We start from the raw sequence: 21496 nt of genomic DNA, 5'->3' as shown, positions 1-21496 counted from the left end.
TTTTGTTTTCTTTATTGAAAAACACACAAGATCTACATAAAAATGCGTAATACATAGGAGAACTGAATCATCATTGCCAAACATGGCAACCATTTCATAACTGCACTGCACAATGAGCTAGTGAATAAAATCAGAATTAGTAAGATTGAAAGTTTTGGAGCTGCAAGCAGGAGAGAGTATCTCAACTTAATCGAGTGGAATGTGTTGCATATTGTTCGTATTTGTGTTTGTGTGTGCAAGTGGCTTGAAAGCCCACGGTTTTGGAATGACACGTTCACTAGCTTCTAAATCGGTCGTGTTTTCTTTTCCTTTACGTTCTGCTGAAACAGGTTGTGCAGGCAACGTTCGGGCACATCTGGTTGGATCTGCGTACTGAGCCAAACTCTTTTACACAAAAAATGTTAGTGTAGCTTTACTTCAAACAAAAATCAATTGCACACTCAAGTTCTGATTGTTTAAACTTGCTAATTGGTCTAAAATAAAAATAGTGATTATCATCGGACTTCCAAATAAGTGCTTCGGCTTGGTTTAACGATTATCGTCTGTGTTTGAAACACTATGATCCAGTGTTTATTAGGGTTGCAGCAGTATACTGAGTTCACAGCACACTGTGGTGGGAACACTGTCAGTAATCATACCGTTAACATCTGCTTATGTACGGTATCGAATTCTACTACGTCTGCGGCACTTTACACTTCCTTTAAAGGTCATTGTAACTGGTGATGATGATGATAATAATAATAATAATTGTGTGATACAGCAAACTGTGAAATATCACACCATTGCAACCCTTGTGTTTAAATGTCGCTGAACTCACAAAGTGCACATAAACTTTCTGCTTCTGGCACAAATGGTGCCTCTCTTGTCCCAAATTCGTGACAGGCCTTTCATTGTTTTGCAATTTGCTTTGGTACATATTTAACAAAGGGGCCAAACAAACCACATATTTTGTCAACTTCTCAAATCAGGAGGGTGTAGCTTATGTGGCTAGTTGCATTTCCACGAGTGGTCACAGTCGACCAATGCAACAGCGAATTCTGGAATGTGTCATAGCACCTGAAACTCTAACCTGAACAGGTTAATGCAAAAGTCATCCGTCACGAGATGTGACATCAATCAGCTGATTCAGTCTGTAATAACCTCCCTCTGCAGGGAAAAAATAAACACATTTCTGCAAAAGACTGGAATGTCTTTCTGTAGAATAAAGTCAAAAACACTGGGCAAAGGCAACATAGTCCAAGCAAGTACATTCCACATGACCTGAGTTACTGTTCTGTGTAGTGTGGGGCACTAAAACAAGGCAATGGGGGAATCGTGTGCTTTGTGATTGGTTGTTTGGTCACTGGAAAACAGCTGATTTGCATTTTGTGTTCAGCGAACCAAATTTTAATAGTGACCAGACCAGAAATGCAGATCTACGTGTTTGTGAGCCTGCTGAGTGGAGCCTGCACTCCAGCAACTGCTGGTTTCACACAGACACTGTGCTACAAAGACTTTGAAATAAACAAAAAAATAGGCAACGGCCCGTTTCATTCTGAGCCAGGTCTTAATGAGTGCAAACGCTGTGGTTAACGTGGGGCGAAGTACTCCGACTGAGACATCCCAATATGTTTCAAATATGAATGGAGCATTTCCCATCCTGTCAAAAAGCTTATGTATATGTACTTTAGATGTTAGCTTGTCGAACACTGAACAGCTAATAAGCTGGTTAGATAACATGAGTAGAATGTGTTTCTCTGATACCTCATAATCGTCTATTGTCAAAGATTTTTCCTTTTTACTTGTCTTGATAAAACTGCAGGCACTACGTTACATCATAATTTGAGCAGAAATTTCTATTTTTTTGCAAAAAGTAAGCAAAGCTATCTTGTTATGGGTGTTGTCACCGTACAGAGGAGAAGGCTAGGTTAGTGATGGGTGAAGGGAAGCTTTGCCCAAGATCAGCAAACTCAAGTCTGGACGACAACGATCAATCCGTCGACGTTTCAGCGACAGCGGGACAAACAGCGGGACCGAGCGCACATGCCTGTGCAGCAGGATGCTGGTACCATTATCCTCCTACGCGTTCGTCATCTCTCGACCTTGGGCACTCCCTGCTGGCTAACGTTAGGATTAACGGAGTGCAAGGATTTTTTTTGCTTTATTTTTTGCTTTTGTTTTTTTTTCTTTGTTTTGAAACCGGACCACCCGACCAGCTGAACGGTTTCGGCTGTGGGTGGTTTGGTCATGAATACCTGAGGACTAGCTGGTGAGGAGTACTTGTGCGGAGCCGTCTTCCCCCACTTCTATGTCGGGGCTCTGGCCGTCTGTGCTGCTGTCTGTGTTTATGCCTGCACTTGTGTCGGTGCTCCAGTCAGCTGAGGCTGGAAAGGTAGCTAGCGGTGCGGCGGGCAGAGTCGAGGTCACCTGAGGCCCTGGGCTGTCGTTGCCGTGGAGACCGGGGTTGGCGGAGGTGCAGGACAAGGGGGAGACTGGGGAGAAGAGGGAGGAGCAGAGGAGTTTGACGGGGCAGAAGGCAGAGCCCCTGGGAATGAAGTTCACCTTGTTTTTGTCAGGGCACGAGAAGAGAGGGAAGCCTTTTGATTTGCCGGACCTGAAGACAAAAGAAGAAGAGCTCAGTACTTTGGCTTGTTATTTTCCACTTCTATGTCTGCTCTGATTAAATGCAAGTTGTTTATCCTACACAGCCATTTAGCCCTCATCCCAGCCACCCACAATGCAAATAAGCTCGTTAGCTTTGCTGTACTGTCCTCGAACAGGATCTCAGAGTCCGTGAAATAATACAGTAAATTCTATCTATTGTTTTTCTTTTAATGATGCGTACACACAGCTCTCGCACGGCACAACTGCGCCGTGGCAAAGTGTCAAATATGAGGGCGCATTTAAAAACGAACGGATCATAAAATGAAAAGCAAAGACAATATACTTACACCATCTCCTCGAACACTTTGACCCTCTCACAGCCCTCTGGAGGTTCCCGTTTGAACATGTAGCTGTTGTTAGGCTTGGGAGAAGTGGCAAACTTGGGCAGAGGAGAACTGCACACATTGTCTGGAAATACAGTAAAGAATAGAACATATTATTATGACATAGTGCTTTTGTAGCTATAATGACATAAACACAGGGAAAGAAAAATACTTTGGTGACTGACTCTGAGGAGCTGCAATGTGCTTAAAGCAGGGCTGTGTGTATGGTCTGAAAATTGAAAAACAAATCTGCACTGATACTCTGAAAATACCCTTTTCAGTCCTTTGTTTTATGAAATATAAACACACTCTTCTACAAACAAAAGAAGAAAAACTTCTAAATGTTAAACACAAGCTGCCGCATAAGAAATCTGCCTTAATATAATCTATAACAGTCTGATCAAAGAACTTCTCAGCTAGAATCTGATGCAAGCTTTCATTACCTCACTGAAATGTACTGAGGGTCAATACCCTGGGCTGGCTTTTAGTGTCCTCTGATGCATGAAAGTATCAATTAACAAACACTAAAAACTCAAATAAGGAGAAGAACCAGCTCTGCACAGAAGTGAAATCAAGCAAACTCATCGCTTATGTCTGGTAAAACTAGGCGCCTACAATTATGTTAGGAGTTTGTTGTGCTAGTAGCTGCTAATGTAGCCTCAAGGGGAGACAAGGAGCGGGCTGCAGAGGTCTGGTAAGCTCGTTTCTTTCCAACCACCCACATTTTTTTAATTTTAAAAAATGTGTAGTCTTCAACCCCAACCACGTGACTCAAGTGACATCACTTGAGGTCATTTTTCAGATTTCACGCAGCTCCCTCTGGAGCCACAAAAGGCTTTATACAACTTTTTCCACACATCCACATTGCCCAAGCCCTGCAGACAGAGCGTAACACTGAAGCGGCGTCTGTCAGACGAAGGCGCACCTTTGTCGATTTCCTCTGCAGAACAGGGGCTTCCATTGGGGGAGTGGAGATGGTCGGAGCTGCAGGCGCGGGGCAACGGGCTGGAGTCCCCACTCGAAGGGGCCTGTGTGTCCGTGTCACGTGTGTCGCCACTGTGGCTGTAGTGATGCGGAGGGAAGGGGGCGCGGCGGCCATCTACCACATCCATAGCCTGTGAGGTCAGAGTGCGGAGGAGGTGGTGAGAGGTCACGCGTTAAACATACATGGATCTTAAAATGGCAGAGTGGCGATCAATCACCCGCAACAGCCAATGTGTCCCTGAAAAGCTGATGTGGAGCAGCTACCTGCTCACTCACTGGACGATGTTCTGGGTTAACAGCATCAGTTAAAATGTCCTAAATCCAACAACGACTGGAACTGAAAGGCCTCTGGTGTGTTTGTCTGTCTGTTTAAAGGGCAATTGGAGAAGCAAACACCACACCAGATGGTAATACTTGACAGTAGAGGAACAGTGTGAAGTGCAGACGTTGTGCTTTGGCACAGCTGATTCAAATGGCAGAGGGTGGGGGGGTGGGGGGGGCCTCGGTGCACAGCAGGCTGTAAATCTGTAGTGGTGTGTGCGTTTGTATGTGTGTTTAAACTCTGTGTGTGTCTCTGTGACTTTCTAAGAGGGTAGCTTTACAGACCTGCCGAGGTTTACTCCCCCACATCAGACAAGATTTATGTGCCCTCTCACCCCTGAGTGATTTAATTCAGTGTGAGTGGGAATACATTCTGTCTGACAGTATGGTGCACAATCCCACAAGTGGCTTTACAAGACTGTGTGTGCGTGCATGCAATACTTTTTAACACAGTCCAAAGAGCTATTTTTGACCATAGGCATCTTCACCGTGTAGAATCGTTCAGTTTGACTGATTGGGCTGGAGGGGGGGGCAATGTGTCAGCTAACACCTGCAGGACATGACGCACTAAAGGGACAAAGTAGTTACGGTGCAGCAGCCTGGATGAGACAGTTCAGAGAGCCAATTTGCTGTTTTCCTGGAGAGTGATGCACATCAACTCTGTGAACAGCACGCTGGTGTATCTTAATGAGTTGACACACCGCAGACGGTGTATGGGTGTGCGTGTTTGCCGTGTATTACACACCGCCTGTGTTTAGTCTGCGTATGAAAAGACGTCCAGTCCCATTAAGAGTGACAGCGAGACCCAATCCTGTGTTTTGGTTTTGATGGTGACGCGCATTTGTTTACGTTTGCATCACAGATTGTGGCTTTTGCTGCATTCACCCATTGTTAAGACTTAGGAGCCTTTACACACTTTTTAGTAAGCTCTTAACTCCTTTATGTCCCACTCATAACAAAACAATGAAGCTGCCATGAGCAGTTTTTTGGCTGCTCATATTTACAGTCTGTACGTCATGACATGAATCTGGCATTTAACCCACTTTGGATAAAAGATAAGACTTACAGGATGTGTTAGTGCCACATGAGTTGTGATATAGTCCAAAAAAACTGTGTTATATATACGAATTTCACACATTTTCACTTCAGCAAGCACCGTTTAAAAACGGCTTGGCCTGTTGATGGTGCGTGCACACATCCATACCTGTATCCCCTGCTCCCAGTCCTCTCTGATGAACACATTTTCTAGCTCGTGGTTGATGCCCTCCACACTGCTCGGCACTCTGCATATGAGGGATTTTGGCACAGGGATTGCTGACAAGGCCGATGAAGTTCCCTTGTACTGGAAAGACCGACAAAAAGAAGTGAAAAATCTTGTACACATCAAAATAATACATTCGAACACACACACCCGGCCTCTCACGACATATTCAAAGATATTCAGGTCAATAGTGCAATTAAATACATAACACTATTATGTCCTTGACTCTGATAACAAGATCTACTTGCGGTATTGAATTGTTGCCGATCCAGTTTCATGAGATGTTTGATGGGTGGAGGTGTTCAGTTTAAACACATGTTACTGAAGCAGGATTAAATGTCACCAGTAACAAAAACACAGCCATGATTGTGATCTACAACAGGTTGGCATAGGACATAGCATGTCACTGTTTATGTTAATTTTCCCACAGCGGTTGATGTGTTCTCTTACTGGGCAACTGTTAATGAATGAACAGCAAACAAGGAGAGCGGAGGGCATGCTCAGACACATTCCCTACCTCCTCTTTTGACATAAGCAGTCAGGATGGGAACATTAACCACACCTCCTCAAATGCAGTGATATCAGCCTAATAAAGTTGATTACACAATCCTAAATAACATACTGCAAAAACACAGGCACGTTGACTCTAATGCAGAGAGCCACCTTGCTTAACCCTGGTACCTTCATATTCAGTTCTCTTATCTCAAACAGCTGTGATATGGTTTGGTCACCGTCTGTTTCATTTGTATGTTTTTTCCTTGGCTGCTAAGCTACCTTATCATATCACTGCTGTCAGGGTAAAATCTTGCATCACCAAAGTCAGAGTTAGTTAATGTTTTCACCTGAGAAGAGCATGCCAGTGACTCAGTTTGGCAAGGAACGAATATGGACATGAATAACTCACCTGCGGCTGGCATGCGACGCCATGCTGTTGCGACAGCTGCAGCGAGTTCTGCTCCCTGTCTTTGCTCTGCCGGCCAACCTGTTTGCTGCGCTGCAGCTGCAGTCTCAGTTTAGCAATCTGCTGGAGGAAAAGTAAAATCGTTTCAGCGAACGACAGATCACGACAGAGTCCTGAAGGAAATATTTCTGTCAATCATGTGACTTTTAACTTTTCCCATCAGTGAAATGAATGCAGACAGAACATGATGAGCACATCTGCTCCCATGCAGGGCTGCAAATAATGATTACGTTCATGATAGATTAATCTGCAAACTGTGTGGAGTAATAAATCATTTTTAGGATGGCTGGGAGGCTTTCTCCTCTTATGTGGCTTACAACATAAGTACTGCAATATTGGGGTTTTTCACAGAGACATATAGTACTGTGTGCACCAACGCAGACTGACTTGAACTGAATAGTGTTGCAGCATAGTATCGTGCATAAAATCAGTCATGATTGAAACAAGTGAGGTCGACGGGTGTTTCTGCATCTGGCCCTGTATCAGCCTAAGACAGGATCCCCTTTGTGAGCCAAAAAGACGCAGTTGTACTATTGCAGACAAAGGTGTGGTCTTCAACGCTGATCTTGTAATCCTGGCAACACAGTCAACAAAGAGACTTGCTCTTTTTCCATAGATGTCCTCCCACACACGTCAGGTTAAGAGAGCTAGAATGCAGTTCACTATATTCACAGAGTGACCGCGGCGGTCGATAATGACAAGTCCAGGCGATCTCAGAGGACAAAAAAGACAAGTTTTCCTGCTATGCTACTGATTGTTGAGGTCAAGCCCTGAGATTGTCTGTAGAAAGTTGAACACTGAATGTGTCTAGCAGGCCTGGTTACAGAGTACATTTACATTTGAATGTAATTTATGAGACCTAACAATCAGATTTTATGAGATCTAACTTCTGTGAATCCATAGCAGGGAAATGGGTTTTGTGCATGTCTTGTGGCTGCAATTATTAAAATCTGTCTCTTCCTGTCTCCTCTTCACAGCTGTTGGCATTGCTTAAGTGCAATGTGACCACTGGTAGCTTCCATCCACACCATGTCCCATTCTGTTCACAATAAAAGCCACCACACTTAAACACAAAAAACAATAAAACTCTTGTGCATCCGAATCTGCTCCTTAGTAATTTGGCCTGGCCTGGCCTTGAGTTAAAACACAATACCTATTGTACCCGTGTATTCATAAGTTGAACTCATTATGAACTTCAATATAAATGTTTTTGGCATTCTGGTCATAAAGGTATTGAAGGAATGTTCTTCTGCATGCTGGTCTTTATGCATGGTTAAGTGGATTCTGTGGATTCTGAATTATAGTTTTCTTCTGGTCAATACAAACAAAACCCAAAGACAGATGTGTGCCACTAATATTCTGTAACTAAATACTGATGGCAGTATATAAAGTATGAAAATCTTGTGTTGGAAACAGAAAAATCTGAATGTCTATTGTGTTGCAGGGGCATCTGTAAGGCTTTTAAGTAACATGAGGTACCCTCAATCAGTTCACTCTAAAAGGGGACCAATGTGGCTATTTCACCCTTGAGGAGCTCCTGCACTATCTCTCAAAAACAACAGGCCATAATGAGATGTAAGGGTGCAGCTGAGTGGGAAAACAAGAGGGGAGAAGGAGGTTAAATTTAGACTGTGGTCTGGAGAGCTGGAGACCTAATAGCTCCATGTGGTCGGCTGGTTGGCCACCAAGCCTAGCAGATAGACAGGAGTGGAAACCAACCTTGAGGACCATAATATTTAGGCTGACCTCAGACCCTGACAAATAAAACACATTTTGAGTAAATCGAATGAACCTCAAAAATGACAAAAACGTCTCTGTACTGGCTGTGTGAAGGTCTGGCTACAGTCAGACAGACTGCTGACACTACTCCCTGAGTTAATCCACCGTCGGTAGTGTTTGTTGTCAGAAGCAGCTGTGACTTGAGTGAACCAAGATTAAGACAAGTGGATCTACCTCTTTGAGGTGGTCTGCACTGCCCCAGGAGGCTGACCGCTGGTGAGGACTCCCCTGTTCTGCTCCCTCATCAATCCAGAGACCTGGAGTCTGAAACAACACAACACAAGCTGACACATAACCACGTTATACAGCTCAACACCCACAACTCAGGCTGTTCATACATGAACTGTATGAAATGTGCTGTACGATCCTTCAACCACCAAACGGCATTCTTATGTTGGATGGGCACACAAAGACAAGTACGATGTACTTGTGCAGAAGAGCATAAACACAACCTTTGATTGTGTGTGGATGCACAGCTATCTAAATAGAAAACCTTACATCAGCCTTAAATCCTAAGATTACCTAACCTGTAGTTTCTGAGATTTGTTTACGTGGCAGAGTGACCCAGTGTTTACAGAGATCAGACAACCGAAAGGTCACAGATGTGGTCACTGTTGAGTCTTGTTAAACATATGCCAATCAAGCGCACGTGTCAGGTATTCATTTTGTATGTTTATTTGCACATTAGAAATACTGTTATTATAAATCATATATGGGGGCAAAAATGTACACATATATTTAAAGACAATGTTTGTGACAGACTCAGACATACAGGAATTTAAAGTGAACAGAAGTTTGAGCAGGTGAGGTACAAAGCAAAAAAACCTAAAACTTAAGAGGTGTCCGCAATATAGACTCAGAGCAGCCACTGTGCCACCTCACTCAAAGAGTGAGCGTCGACTAAATACCTAAAATGTAAAATGTTTGGATAAGCAGTTGAGAAAGATGTGGGTGAAAGCAGTAATGAGTGCCGTGCGCTCAAGAGCAAAAAATCTGGAATCAATGAAAATGAAGAAAACAGTCATGAAATACCATCCCTGAGGAAAGAATTATATTCAACAGGAAAAACAAAAGTCAGAGCATTCTTGATTGCTTCCATTAGTAAGTCCTGTTAAGATAAATACATCTGTGGCAGAGCATTAAACTCTTTTTTGTCCACAGGCTAAACCGAGTGGTGCATTCCAAAACCCACCAGCCATTTAACAAGCAAAACATCATTCAGGGGAACAGTTACAGGGCCATCAAATAAATAATACTTACCGTATTAGTATGGAAGATAATGTCTGCCACAGGTGACATTTACAAAGACTTTACCAGTAGCTGGTGTTGTTTCCACTTTTTCACTTTTAGCCTACATAAACACTACTGTGATTTGTCAGAAATAAGTACAGCACAATTCTAGACTTATACCAGGACGAGTCTACAGAGACATTAATGTTGTTAGTACATCAGTAAGAAAATAATATACAAAACAGTCCCTCACCAGAGAGCATAGAGGCAGCTCTGTCTCACTGAACATGTCTTTTAGACCTCTACTGCATAAACGAGGAAACGGTTAAGTTATGTAAATATATGCAAAAACAGAAACAGACTGAGGATGTTTCATAGGGTTGTCTGAAACCACATACTTCCCCCTGATTATGCATATCAACAGTGCCTCTGGTCCTCAAACAAATCCTCAAACATCTGACGTTTTATGGTCAGCACAGTGGTACGAACCGTCTTAAATGTCAGTGTCTTCACACCGCCTTATGTCTGACCCCACACAAACAGAAAGACCTCTATGGCCCTCCAACCAACGCACAAGCCTTGCCCTATGATATGGAATATCACACTGTGAATAATGAGGAACACCCGTGAAGCCGTTTGCGCTGGATTGCTGGCGCTGGTTCCCCAGAAAAGGACAGCGAATTAAATGGGTGCTTGTGCTCTCATAAAAGGGACCACTGTGCTTGGCCACGCTGGATGGCAGATGTGTAGCTAGCCTTTAGCATTAACATTTTGTGCATGGGCTAAGGAATGGCTTGTGCTGTTTGATGCCTATGCCAAACGTTGAGGGACTTGGTGCTGCAGCTTAATCTGTTCATACAGAATGCAGATTGCTGTAAAAGGGCAGAGAGGCTTTATGGAGTTGTGGACTCAGCCATTGAGGAAAGACTAAGTTCTCACAGATGTTCTATGACGTCAAGAAGAAATGCTACTCGCTACGTGTAACTCAATGAAATGTGAGACGCTTGTATTTGTCAGAAAGTGATATCTATAGGTTTTCACAGGGCTGTGCAACGCTGGTTAGAATGAAAAGCATTTTGCTTAAGAATCAGAATTAAAAAATAGATTTGTTGAAGGTGGTGCTGTTCTCGGACATATTTCTTTTCAATCCCCTCTAATTCACGTATTTACAAGTAATTTTTTCCTTCATCTCCAAGTGTTGCTTCATCTCCATTTTCACAAGCCTTCTATCCATTTAATCCACGTGAATGAATGTGTTCTTACTGCTGAAAGTGATGTCAGCAACATTAAGCACACACAAAAAACAGACAGTTTAACAGTTAATATGACAATTTCACCTGCAGCTAGAACCCCTAATTATTTACATTTTTGCCAGCATCAAATATTAGGGGGCTTATAAATGAATTCCCACTATCTCTATTAATGCATTTATTTTAAATCTGAAGAAAGCCATTTAGTTAAAAGATGCCAACAGGCCACAGGCATCATGGCAGAGGTCACTTTTATCTTCATGGTGGACATCTCAGTTTTATTAAACATCTTATTTCGCTGTATCTATTTACAAGACAGTTAAAAATACTGCAGGCTGTCTCTGTTCTCTCTGTTTCCCCAAGACAAATTGTCAGTTAGCAAGAACACCCACCTTTATTTGCCTCAGAGGCCCTTTTATCATGCTAGCTCTTGAACTTCCGGCCCGAGTTGTGTGCTTTGTAGACTTGTGTGCCAGGTGTTGTGCCTGATAATGTACTGCTGTGAAGATAAAACTCTGTTACTGTAGCCTACAGCTTGCTTCCCATTATGATTCCCACCCAAAGGGTTACATACAGGCAACATCCTCAAGAATCCAGCTCTGTTCCAAAGCAGGAAATAATGACTGGGCTTCAATAGAGCTGCAGTGGAATTTGTGCCGGTTTGTTTAGATTGCATGCTGAGACATGCGAGCAGAGTGCCACTGCTATCATTTGGTGGGGTTTAGAGATGAGCAAAACACGTATTTTGATTTGCTGAGTTGCCTCTGTGCATCTGTTATCTCATGAAAAAGTCTGAAACTCACTTAGCATTCCAGAAAACAGAAAAACGCCTCATCAGTTTACATCAGTTTACATGAAGCTTCATATCCCAGGCCAATAATGAAACAGTTTAAGCAGATTCACAGTGGTGTGAAAAACAGAAGGCTGGTTTGTTTAGTTTGTCTTACAAATACAGACTGCTGATTAGTTATTTCCTCTCACGCAGACGCAGAAAGCACATGCATTTCAGTGGTCAGCTGGCCATTGGCTGCAGTCTTTGTGCTGTGCTCAAGTGCAACTTTTAACAGAAGACGCAAGGCGACGCAAACCGTTTGATCCGTCTGCCTTTGTCGGTGCTAGTTCTTTGAGGCTGGCTTGGTGTGTCAGGGCCCTAATCTTCATACAGACATTCTCTGTGTTCTGTAACCACAGGGCCTAGGGCACACAGACCTATCCCGGAACAGTGATTAGCATATGTATGGACCCTCTGCTCCTCAACTCCCACACAAAAGGCAGGCGGGCCATGCAGCCACGAGGGCCAGGTGGTTAGCAGTGGGATTTCTCCTCGCCTCAGCCACAGCCTGAGGGACAGGTGCAAACAACTTCACCTCCAAGCAAGGCAACAGTACAGCTCAAAGGAGAGGCTGTCTTGAACTTGTGCAATGCACAACAAAAGAGGCCAGGGGCCTTTTGTCTGCTGCTTTCTGCTGTTGTCTTATAAAAGGAGCTGGGCCCAGGCAGAGCTTGTTAACAGGAAGTGGTCTCTGACTATCCTTGGGGGAGTTTGTGCATTTAATCGTTCAAGGACTGTCAAGTGTGTCACACTCTCCCACATCATTACAACACAGCCAAATGTTTTCCATCTCAGATTTTCACAGCTTTGACAGACATAAATCTCTTAACTGGATCTTAATTTTGGCCTGCATTCAGATCTTTGCTGATAATGGCTGCGAAATATGGTCGAGGCCATGCTATTATGTAGCACAAGAAAATGGCGCAACGTGTCAAAAAAACAGTAGGTAGACAAGATCACTGTGTATACGTGCCCAGACGTTTCTGCACAATGACATTTTCCAAGACCTGATAATTATCAAATTGATTTTCCATACTTGTCCAGTCTTTCCAGGGCTGAACAGGAACCCTGTAATTAGAGGTGTTTACTCTGCATACAGCCACTTGCAAGAGATCGTGCAAGGCCCTCTCGCAACTTCCTCGGTCTACACACAAAGAAATGCGAGGCAAATGAGGGGTTAAAGAGATGAAGCCCATGTAAATGAGCCTTGGCGGTCTTCATTCAGACACATGAAAGGCTTCTGTTAGCAAAGAGGGAGCAGCCCTTGGCATGATCATACATAGTCAATATTATTTCTTAACAACTAACCAAACCTGCACCCCCCCAAAATTAAGCTCTGTAAGCGTAAAACTACATTTAGCTATTAGTCACAAGGCAAGATTACTGGCTGATCATGTGTGGGCTGCTATCCAGGAAAACTGCAGTCAGGCTCAATGAGAAATCCATACATAGGTCTTATGAAGTGTTACAGTGCATTGAAGTAAATTTCTGAATTTCTGAATATTTACAGTAAAGTCTAGCAGATGCCACCACCAGCCACCAAAAAAAAAAAAAAAAAAATCTCTTTGACCACAGCTTGTAGATTTGTCTCCATCACCAGCCACTATGACAGAAACCAACAAATTCTGGGAAATCCTAAATACCATCATGTGCTTCGAGAAAGGTCAAAGTGGGTGTTGAATTTGGGGCTTTACCAGACACTCTGGCCAAAGTGTGGCCCAGATGGCATTAAAATCATATATTTTAAGGTATTTTTTGCTTTTGTTAAACTTTCAATGCAGACCTCATTGTAAAACAGTTCCAGCTCATGATCACTGAACAAACTTCAGCCTGGCATTTCTTGTGCAGTCAGCTTTTTCTCACACATCTCCTCTTGAATATGACTGACTAAACCATTGACTTTGCCCAAAAGATTAGAAAGAAAGAAAGTCCTTTTTTCCTCCTGGCATTGCAACATGCTTCTCTGATTTATAACCATGAAGCAAATGCTCAGTGTGATGATCAGTCAATCACCGTCACGTGCTTAAAGAAACAAAGTAATGTTGTTCTGTCAAATGTTTTATAGCTGAATTAGAGAGATCATGACACATCGCGTCTCAAGATCAATTTGGTTAGAAGAAGACGACGTTGTCACCTGTGATGTAGCGCCTCTTCTTTGTTTGTTTTTTTAAATGTGGACACTGTGTTCATGTGGAATACACCTCCACCATCTGGCTACAAGGGATCCCCATATCTCTAAAGATTAGTCTTATCAAGCCACCTACGCACCACCAAAGCTGCTCCACTTACAGAATCAACCACTTTTGCTTTCAGCCATGGACTGCTGCTGCATGATGTACATGTAAATATACAACACGTGGCAATATCGTTAAAATCATGACAGGAAAACGTTTAAATCACACACTGATTTATAGCAGAATAGAGTTGCGAGGTAGCAGGAGTCGTTTTGGGTGCCCCTGGTAATGGAAGTAAAAGTCCCATTGATTTTTTCCATAGACAATGTTACATGACTCACAGCTGGCACACTTCTACGCCCTGGACCAGGCAACCCAGTTAACAGACCAGTACAAGATTAACAACTGCACTGGAAAACATCTGCTTCATTGATAAAAAATTTGAAGGTGCATGACTGTGAATAGAAAAGTGTTGGGGGAGAACTTGAGTACAACTCCGAGGTGCATTTTGATATTTTGGGACGAGCAGCAGGTAAAGGTTAAAGATTACAGTGCTGAGTTAACTGGTGATACAGCCTGCATCTTTAACCAATCAATTTTTGGATTCTGGAGTGATTTTGGATGAAGTCAGTAACTATGGCGTTGTTTTGTTCACAAATTCAATGACAAACTATTTTGAATTTGCTAACGTTTTCCATGACAGTGACAGCCAAGGCTCATAGGGACTGCAGCGTTACGGCGCGTCCGCCAAGCCAAAAACAGAAAAAACCTGATTTCACACACACAATGTTAAAGGAATCAAAAGTGGAGGTCAGAACATAAACCAACAGGGTCGTTACATTATCTTTGTGAGTCCCATGTGTCTGTTGAGTAACACTGAAAATACGGTTTGAAACAATTTGGAAACCAGAATACAAATGGGGAAAAACACCTGCAGAACCAGCAGCTCCTCCCACGCTGCAACTCTACAATCATGAATAACGAGCTGGCCCACCCCTTTCAGGCCTATATCCAAGACGGTACTTTTCTTCAGAACGGCATGTACCTGCGTGGCTTTGTCTTTCATACAGGAGGGGTAGGGTCCATGGGAGTCCCGAGGCCACTGGCCGGTGAGGTATGGCCCTGTGATGGCGTCCAGGGAAGATGTCCGCCGGATAGCACTGGAACTCCGAACCTGTAACTTGGACCTTTCTGCTGTGAGGAAGAATAAAGAAATAACATGAGGCACAAATACAAACACACACACACCCATGAGTTAGCAATATTCCCCGACTCCCTGAGGCATCTTCGACGTTCGATGTACCAACTTTCCTGATTGTGTCAGTACGACTAAGTTCAACGTGCAGCATTAAAATGTCATTGTGTAATAAATCTCTGAGTAGAAATGCGTAGCCAAGGACTGGAGGCCATATTTTGAGTGCCATACAACTCTTAATGGTTTACATTTTTCACCTGAAACCAAAATCAATTGCATAATCTCAGTCTTTCTGTCAAAATAAGTTAGTTTTCTTGGCCTGGTTTATTTAATTATGTGTTGCAGTGGGAGCACAGAGGGGAAGGGTAGATCTTCATATTACAATAATAGAAATATATTTCTGTCAATCGCAGGATGAATTGCTGCAGAAAATCTCCAAAAACAATACATTATAAGCAACATTTTGCCCCCGCCTCTGCTAACTACAGCAATTCAGTGTTATACTGCAACAAGATCTTTCCTCAGACCCTCATCTTGCTTTCAAAGTGTGGACAGCGCTTCCAGTCTCACATGTATTAGTGCAAACGGCAGGCTTGAGAGCCGAGGCCTGAAGCAAACGTAAATGGCTGAGCAGGAGTATCTGATGTTATGAGAGCAGTCTGCTGTGAGCCAGAGCATTTAAGCACACACCACCCACATAAGAACTCATAAACAACCACAACACAATGCACATCAATACTGCCTGCATCCACTCAACATTCCTGCAGTGACATGCAGGGAAAAAAGAGAAAAACAAAACACACAAAGACATTAACTTGAGAATAGCATGAGATTGCAGTAAGAAGTGGATTAAAGGCATTAGCCTCAATTACACTTTGTGTAATTGCGAAAAGTAAATGAAAGCTTCTTCATTTCCGTATCACAGACTGAATAAAAGGTGCAGTATAATGATGTGGAAACATGCTCATTTACTTCATCCCTTGCCTGAGTAGGCCGTGGCAGAGGCCTTTCCAACATGAGCACACAAACTAACACGCAGACTTAACTATCTACATGAGGCACCCCTCTCCTAGCAGAACTACACAGCCACTCATTGTTGTTCTTTGTCCATAGAATACACAGGCCTACCCACCCAAAGGTATTGCCTAAGTAAGCTTACTGGGCTACAGTAAAATTCCCTGAAGCATTGTAGACAAAGGAAGCAGGCTAAATTTCCATCAATATTGATATAGGCCAAGCCAGTGCTCTCAGAACTGGGATTGTGGTTATTTTCCATCGTCTCCCCACTTGCCAGACTAGAATAATCTCCTGATGAGAAAAAAGAAACAGTGTGAAAGAAGCCAAGACATCAAAGCAGTCCATCTGCTGATTTCAGGGACGAGCGAGTGGTGTGTGTGTGTGTGTGATATTACAGGAATATTTTCAGGTTGAATTTTAATAAGAACTTTCCTTCACCGGACATTCGGCAAGCTGTGAAAAACTCTGCATTTCCAGGGATAAATGGGTGGTTTATTAACTGTAGAGCAGAGGCAAATGTGAAAACAAACATGTGGCCCAAATCAGTAAACCATAGCGGCATGGTTTCCTGCAGGTTTTCACCAGGCTGCATGACACCGGTTGAAAGGAAAATCACAATAATTTAGCTTCATCTCGTGTTGACAGAAGAAAATTGCTTTTGGTTTCTCAAAAAGGCTCAAGTAAATGAAACCTGGTAGGGCTTATGTATCACTTAGTAGACATACACTGAGACATATTTAATTCAGTTCAATTCAACTCATTGTAACTGCTCAACTACACAGACAGTGAATAATGAAATTGCCTACTCTTGATCACTGCTAAAAAGGATGTTCATACTACTTAATACTTCATCCTGAAATGACTTACTAACATTACTTATTTGCAAAAAAAAGTATTGCATTGCATCATATAAACTACTGATACAACTGGTATGATTATAGATTCTGTAAATACTTGTAACACTGAGCATGTATGTACTATATTATATAAAAAAAAGCACATTAAACATCATCATGACTGAATAAGAATTGAAGGCTTGATCATACAGTGATGAGGGAATCTCTTTAACCGCTAACTTCATATTCTAATAATGTTTTACATTAGCTGCTCAAAATAAGAGTGTTAATTGCAAGCAGTAATTTCAGCAGTGACTGTCTTTCCTACAATATAAGTGATGAATGATGATATTAGTCTTGGCCATGATCTTTTAAAGTTATGAGTTTCAGTATCTGTCCCTCAGCTGGTCAGGAAATGGCTTCTTAGCATTATTAGCATTACTCAATGAGCCCTGTGGGTACCTCACACAACAAGCTAGCTGGGACTACTTAGAGTGCATCCCAGTGGATGAGCAAGGTATGCTAAAGATTCCAACTTCCATAACTGAGAAGTGAGGAATGAGCAGAAGTTAACATCAAAGTTAAGGTTCAACCAGATGCTACACAGTCAGCCAGGCTGATAAAACTACAGCAAACACAGCACAGTTCCACCAGAGTCGACTGATTTGGACAACACGCTCATTTTCACATTTGGTCCTACTCTGCACTTTGAATGGGTGACAATGAAGCAGGGCTGTTTCAGCACAGCTGGCACTTTGACAGGGAGCAGGACATTCATTGTTGGGATAGTGTGGTAAGAGAATGATGTCATGCTGGTGAAACTAAAAGGTCATGATGTGGAATATAATATACTTGACTCTGTTCTTCATCATCAGGCTATGATCTGAGCTGTTTGAACACCAGTGCACTCCATTACCATGTGCCTTTGTCTGGTACCAACATTACTGGAGCTGTAAGGCTCTTTGGACTAAAATCTCCACCAAATGGCAAGTATTATGTCTGTGAGTGGGTTCAAAGTACAGCTATGAATGGGAAATTACAAAGTGCAAGGCCTACTGCCTCAGTCACATCAAGCTGGGCAGCTGCGATGAAAGACGACTAAATCACGGTCACCCTGTTGTAACTGTTTGCTTCTTGATAAATGTAGGTCAGTTTGCATTTTTTGACTGCTAGTAGCCCCTAACCCCACACTGATATGATCATAGCCGTCATCTGTGGCCTCTCGTGCATGTTTAGGCTGTGAGGTCACAACAGTGAAGAAGGGTCAAGTCTCTATCATCGCCACTGACATGGGATGTTAGCACGGGTTAGAGGTCGTCTCTTTCAGAGGACTGAGGTATGCGCGGCATGCCACCGGAGTGGGAAATCAACACCAACTGCTAGCCAAACACGGGTGAAGTTATTCGTGCCTGGCAAGTCTGCCTACTCAGTTGTTGTGGAAGAGAATCCGTTTCCTGCCTTGCATGGTACACTGGTCAAGGTTGGAGGTCATCTCATTCAAAGAACTGAGGAATGTGAGGAACGTCACAAACATCTAATTCCACACACAATGACTACCATGCTGCACTGAAACAAGAGGGCTGCCATTTTGGAGAAAGGTAAGAGGGGGGGAAGCTGTCAAACGTGACTAATGAGAGTAGCACTGATCCAACTGTGTAGCATGTTGTGATATGGGTCTTAGTTTCTGTAAGTGCAGAACATCAGCTGTGGTGAGAATACCTGGTGCTTTTCATGGGAACTGATGCAGAGTCAGAAATACCCAGTGAGGTTAAAAGAACTACAATGAGTCTATTTTTGTTGTTAGATACTGGAAAAGCAAGCTGTAGCTCAGACACTTCCATATCACAATGTGCCTCAAGCACTCACCAGATAGTGTGCGGTCTGTTTTGTACATAAAATATAGGGTTTACAGAAAAATAGCTAGGCAAAAAAAAAAGAAAAAAAAAGCAGCTCTGGCCTATGAAAGGACACTGCTACCAGTCTGAAAAAGCAGTCAGTGTCGATATTTGGCAGGAGAGGCTGCCACATAAATAAGATTTAGTGGGAAATACAGATTTAGAGCTGCCTGGACTCTCATGTCCTGCTTCAGTTTGTCTCCATATCACGTCCAAGGAGCAGCTGAGCTGGACACGAAATGACATAGCACTTGCCTCTGTTGGCCATGTGTAAGGCAACATGGTGAGGCTCGGCATATGTTCTGAATATGCAGAGTCCTCTCTGCTGCGTGTATGGACCGAGGTCTGAATAGGCAACACCTGACCATCCGCTCAGCTCTGCTTCGACTGGGACTGACGTGGCCCCTTTCACAACTGAAAGCATGTCTTTCTGTCAATGCTCTCCTCGCACTCTCGCCTGTCAAAGGTCCATAGGAAATAAGAGAGCTCATAGTGCACTTTATGCTCTTTAGGAGTGCCAAATTGTTAAAGGGGGCAGAAGGCTGAATAGTTAATGCATCAAGTACCAACTTGTTCCAGACTTAAAGGCAATCCCCTCAAATATAATATTTCACCTGTTTTTTTGTACAATTAAAATATAATTCAAATGCAACTGTATGCCAGTTAGTGTTAATAAAGTTGCCATGTCAAGTTATCAGTGGACAACAGCACGTGGTGACATGGCATTTCTTGGCCTATGTGACTGTGAGGGAGAAAAATAAGTGCTTTTACCTCTGGGGACTGGAGAGCCGGGGGGGCAGGAGGAATCCTTATTTTCGGGGGACAGTCTTTGCTTAGCACTTCCTGAAGTGAGTGTCGGGCTGGAGGGGGGGCTCGAGCCTCGGCTGTTCGTGGCCCCTCCGTAGTGTGTCTGTGTCTGCGCCCGCGTCGGGCTGCTCTGGCCCCCACGCAGGAGCTGGTAGGGCACGGTGGCACGGATGGGGTGCAAACGGCAGCTGTTGTTGAAGGAGCCGGGGGAGCCCGCATTGCTGCGTCTCACCCTCGGCTGCTGGAGCGAGTTGCTGGGGGCTGACATCCTCCGAAAGTGGCTGTAATTCCTGTCGCGGTGAGAAAGACGTACTGCCAAAGCTGCTGCTTCTCTACAGGAGGAGGTGGTGGGGGCAACGGTAAGATAAACATTAGCCTGTTAGCAAAAAAAAAAAAAAAAAAAAAAAAAGTTAGCTTCCTTGTTTTTAATTTCAACTCAAACACTCGAGGGAAAAAAAGCTCCAGCACGAAATATTTGGTGAAAACTTACCTGTAAGGTGCTAACACGTGAACACGTAAGCTGTAATCGTTACACACGTGACTTTAAAAGTAGTTTTTTATACTTCTCGAAACGTTTAATTCGTGTTTTCCTGCTCTCGCTCTGTCTTCCCCATCATGTCCACTGACTTTAAGTGACAGTTATTCCGACCAGACTACTGGCTGATGTGTGTGGGCGGGCTACGCTGCACACTTCTCAGCTTGTGATTGGATAGCGTGGCCGTACAGTAACGTCGCTGATTGGTTCGAGATGGGCTATGGATCGTACTTTCATCCAATCAGGTCAGAAATGTGTTATTAGTACGGATACAGTTTTGTTTTGTCCTCCCCCCCTTTTTTGTGAAAATTAAGACGTAAAAATATAATTAAACCGAAGCATAGGCGAAATTCGCCGGTATACAGAATCCAGTATACATTTTCATGACGTAATTCAACCCTTCATCATATAGACTCATAAGTAATAATAAATATATACTGAGGAGTTTACATTATCTCATCACAATGTCAATTAGCTGCTCCATAGATTTCAGTCTTTATCACACGGTCTTCCTCTGCAGAGGGGTAAGATCAGTCGTCATAGAAATGTTCATGTTCAGTTTCATTGTTCTCCCATTGAGCAGTGCTTATGCATCATCCATACCTTATTTATTTCAGCAGTGTGTCCAGTTTACAGAAGCAATTCACCTTCAAATAGAAACTGTACTGTATGTTACTGTCCATGTGTTATGTAAACTTCATACCTACTTACCTGTACACATGTTTGTGTTTGCTTCTCTTTGTTTAGCCTCGTTTAAGCCATTTTTCTGTGTGTACCTTCCTGTGCATTAGTGCTTTGCTGTATTTGTAAGCTTAAACATAGAGGGCCAATAAGGCAGAGCCTGGCTGTGTGTGAGATTTCTGATTAACTGCTGCTTTCTAAGGTCGAGAGTGAATTTCAGTCTCAACTTTCATGCCAACATGTATGTTAAATCCTTTGAAAAATGTAAATTTGACAACTGGCCAAACTCAATCTGCAGAGAAAGACTGATGTGATTGAGAGCTCCAGACCTGCTACCAGTGGACCTTGTGGTCGGGTTGTGTCAGCTGCTGTTTGCAAGGTCAATAATGAACTTTTTACCTAATAAGGAGATTTATTGCTTACCTCATCCTGAGGTCCAAAACCTATAGTTGCTCGTCTTTCTGCCTGCACGGATGGTCTGTGATTCTGTGGGAGTTCCCATGGGAGAATAATAATGTGTGACTCAATGTTTTTAAGCAAAGATAAAGAATGCACATGACAGAAAACCCACGCCATCTGCGCCTATGAAACATAATATAAAAATAAACCATGTAAATGTATGGAAAACACTCCATTCAGCAGTGCTCTGATTTGTCGGTCAGAATTTATTTAAAAGGCAAACACAAGAAACACTGAAAGGATGAAATTCCAGCCACCCTGTTTTTCGGGACGCTACACGGCTCGCCAATTTGTTAGCTCCACTCCAAAATAG

At 43.1% G+C, this 21496-nt stretch overlaps 1 protein-coding gene across 4 annotated transcripts; it reads right to left on the bottom strand.

Annotated features, from left to right (window-relative positions):
- Window positions 1-11: 11 nt before the first annotated feature.
- LOC139333634 (glucocorticoid-induced transcript 1 protein) lies at window positions 12-20142 on the bottom strand. Of its 4 annotated transcripts, none has more exons than XM_070966197.1 (9): window positions 19999-20142; window positions 19473-19840; window positions 14804-14952; window positions 8447-8536; window positions 6437-6556; window positions 5476-5613; window positions 3892-4081; window positions 2931-3051; window positions 12-2593 (listed from the first exon to the last, which is right to left on the bottom strand). In XM_070966197.1, the coding sequence occupies exons 2-9, from the start codon at window positions 19774-19776 to the stop codon at window positions 2242-2244; spliced, it is 1464 nt and encodes a 487-aa protein (XP_070822298.1). In that variant the 5' UTR covers window positions 19777-19840; window positions 19999-20142; the 3' UTR covers window positions 12-2241. The 4 variants fall into 4 exon arrangements, with proteins under 4 accessions (XP_070822298.1, XP_070822297.1, XP_070822299.1 ...); XM_070966196.1 differs by having other exon boundaries at window positions 23-2593; window positions 19473-19884; XM_070966198.1 differs by having other exon boundaries at window positions 23-2593; window positions 6437-6553; window positions 19473-19884.
- Between the last annotated feature and the right edge of the window lie 1354 nt (window positions 20143-21496).

This window comes from Chaetodon trifascialis, chromosome 7 (assembly GCF_039877785.1).
Source record: "Chaetodon trifascialis isolate fChaTrf1 chromosome 7, fChaTrf1.hap1, whole genome shotgun sequence".
Taxonomy (NCBI): domain Eukaryota; kingdom Metazoa; phylum Chordata; class Actinopteri; order Chaetodontiformes; family Chaetodontidae; genus Chaetodon; species Chaetodon trifascialis.
Note: the sequence above shows the minus strand (reverse complement) of the source record. Positions and strands in the feature narration are given on the sequence as shown.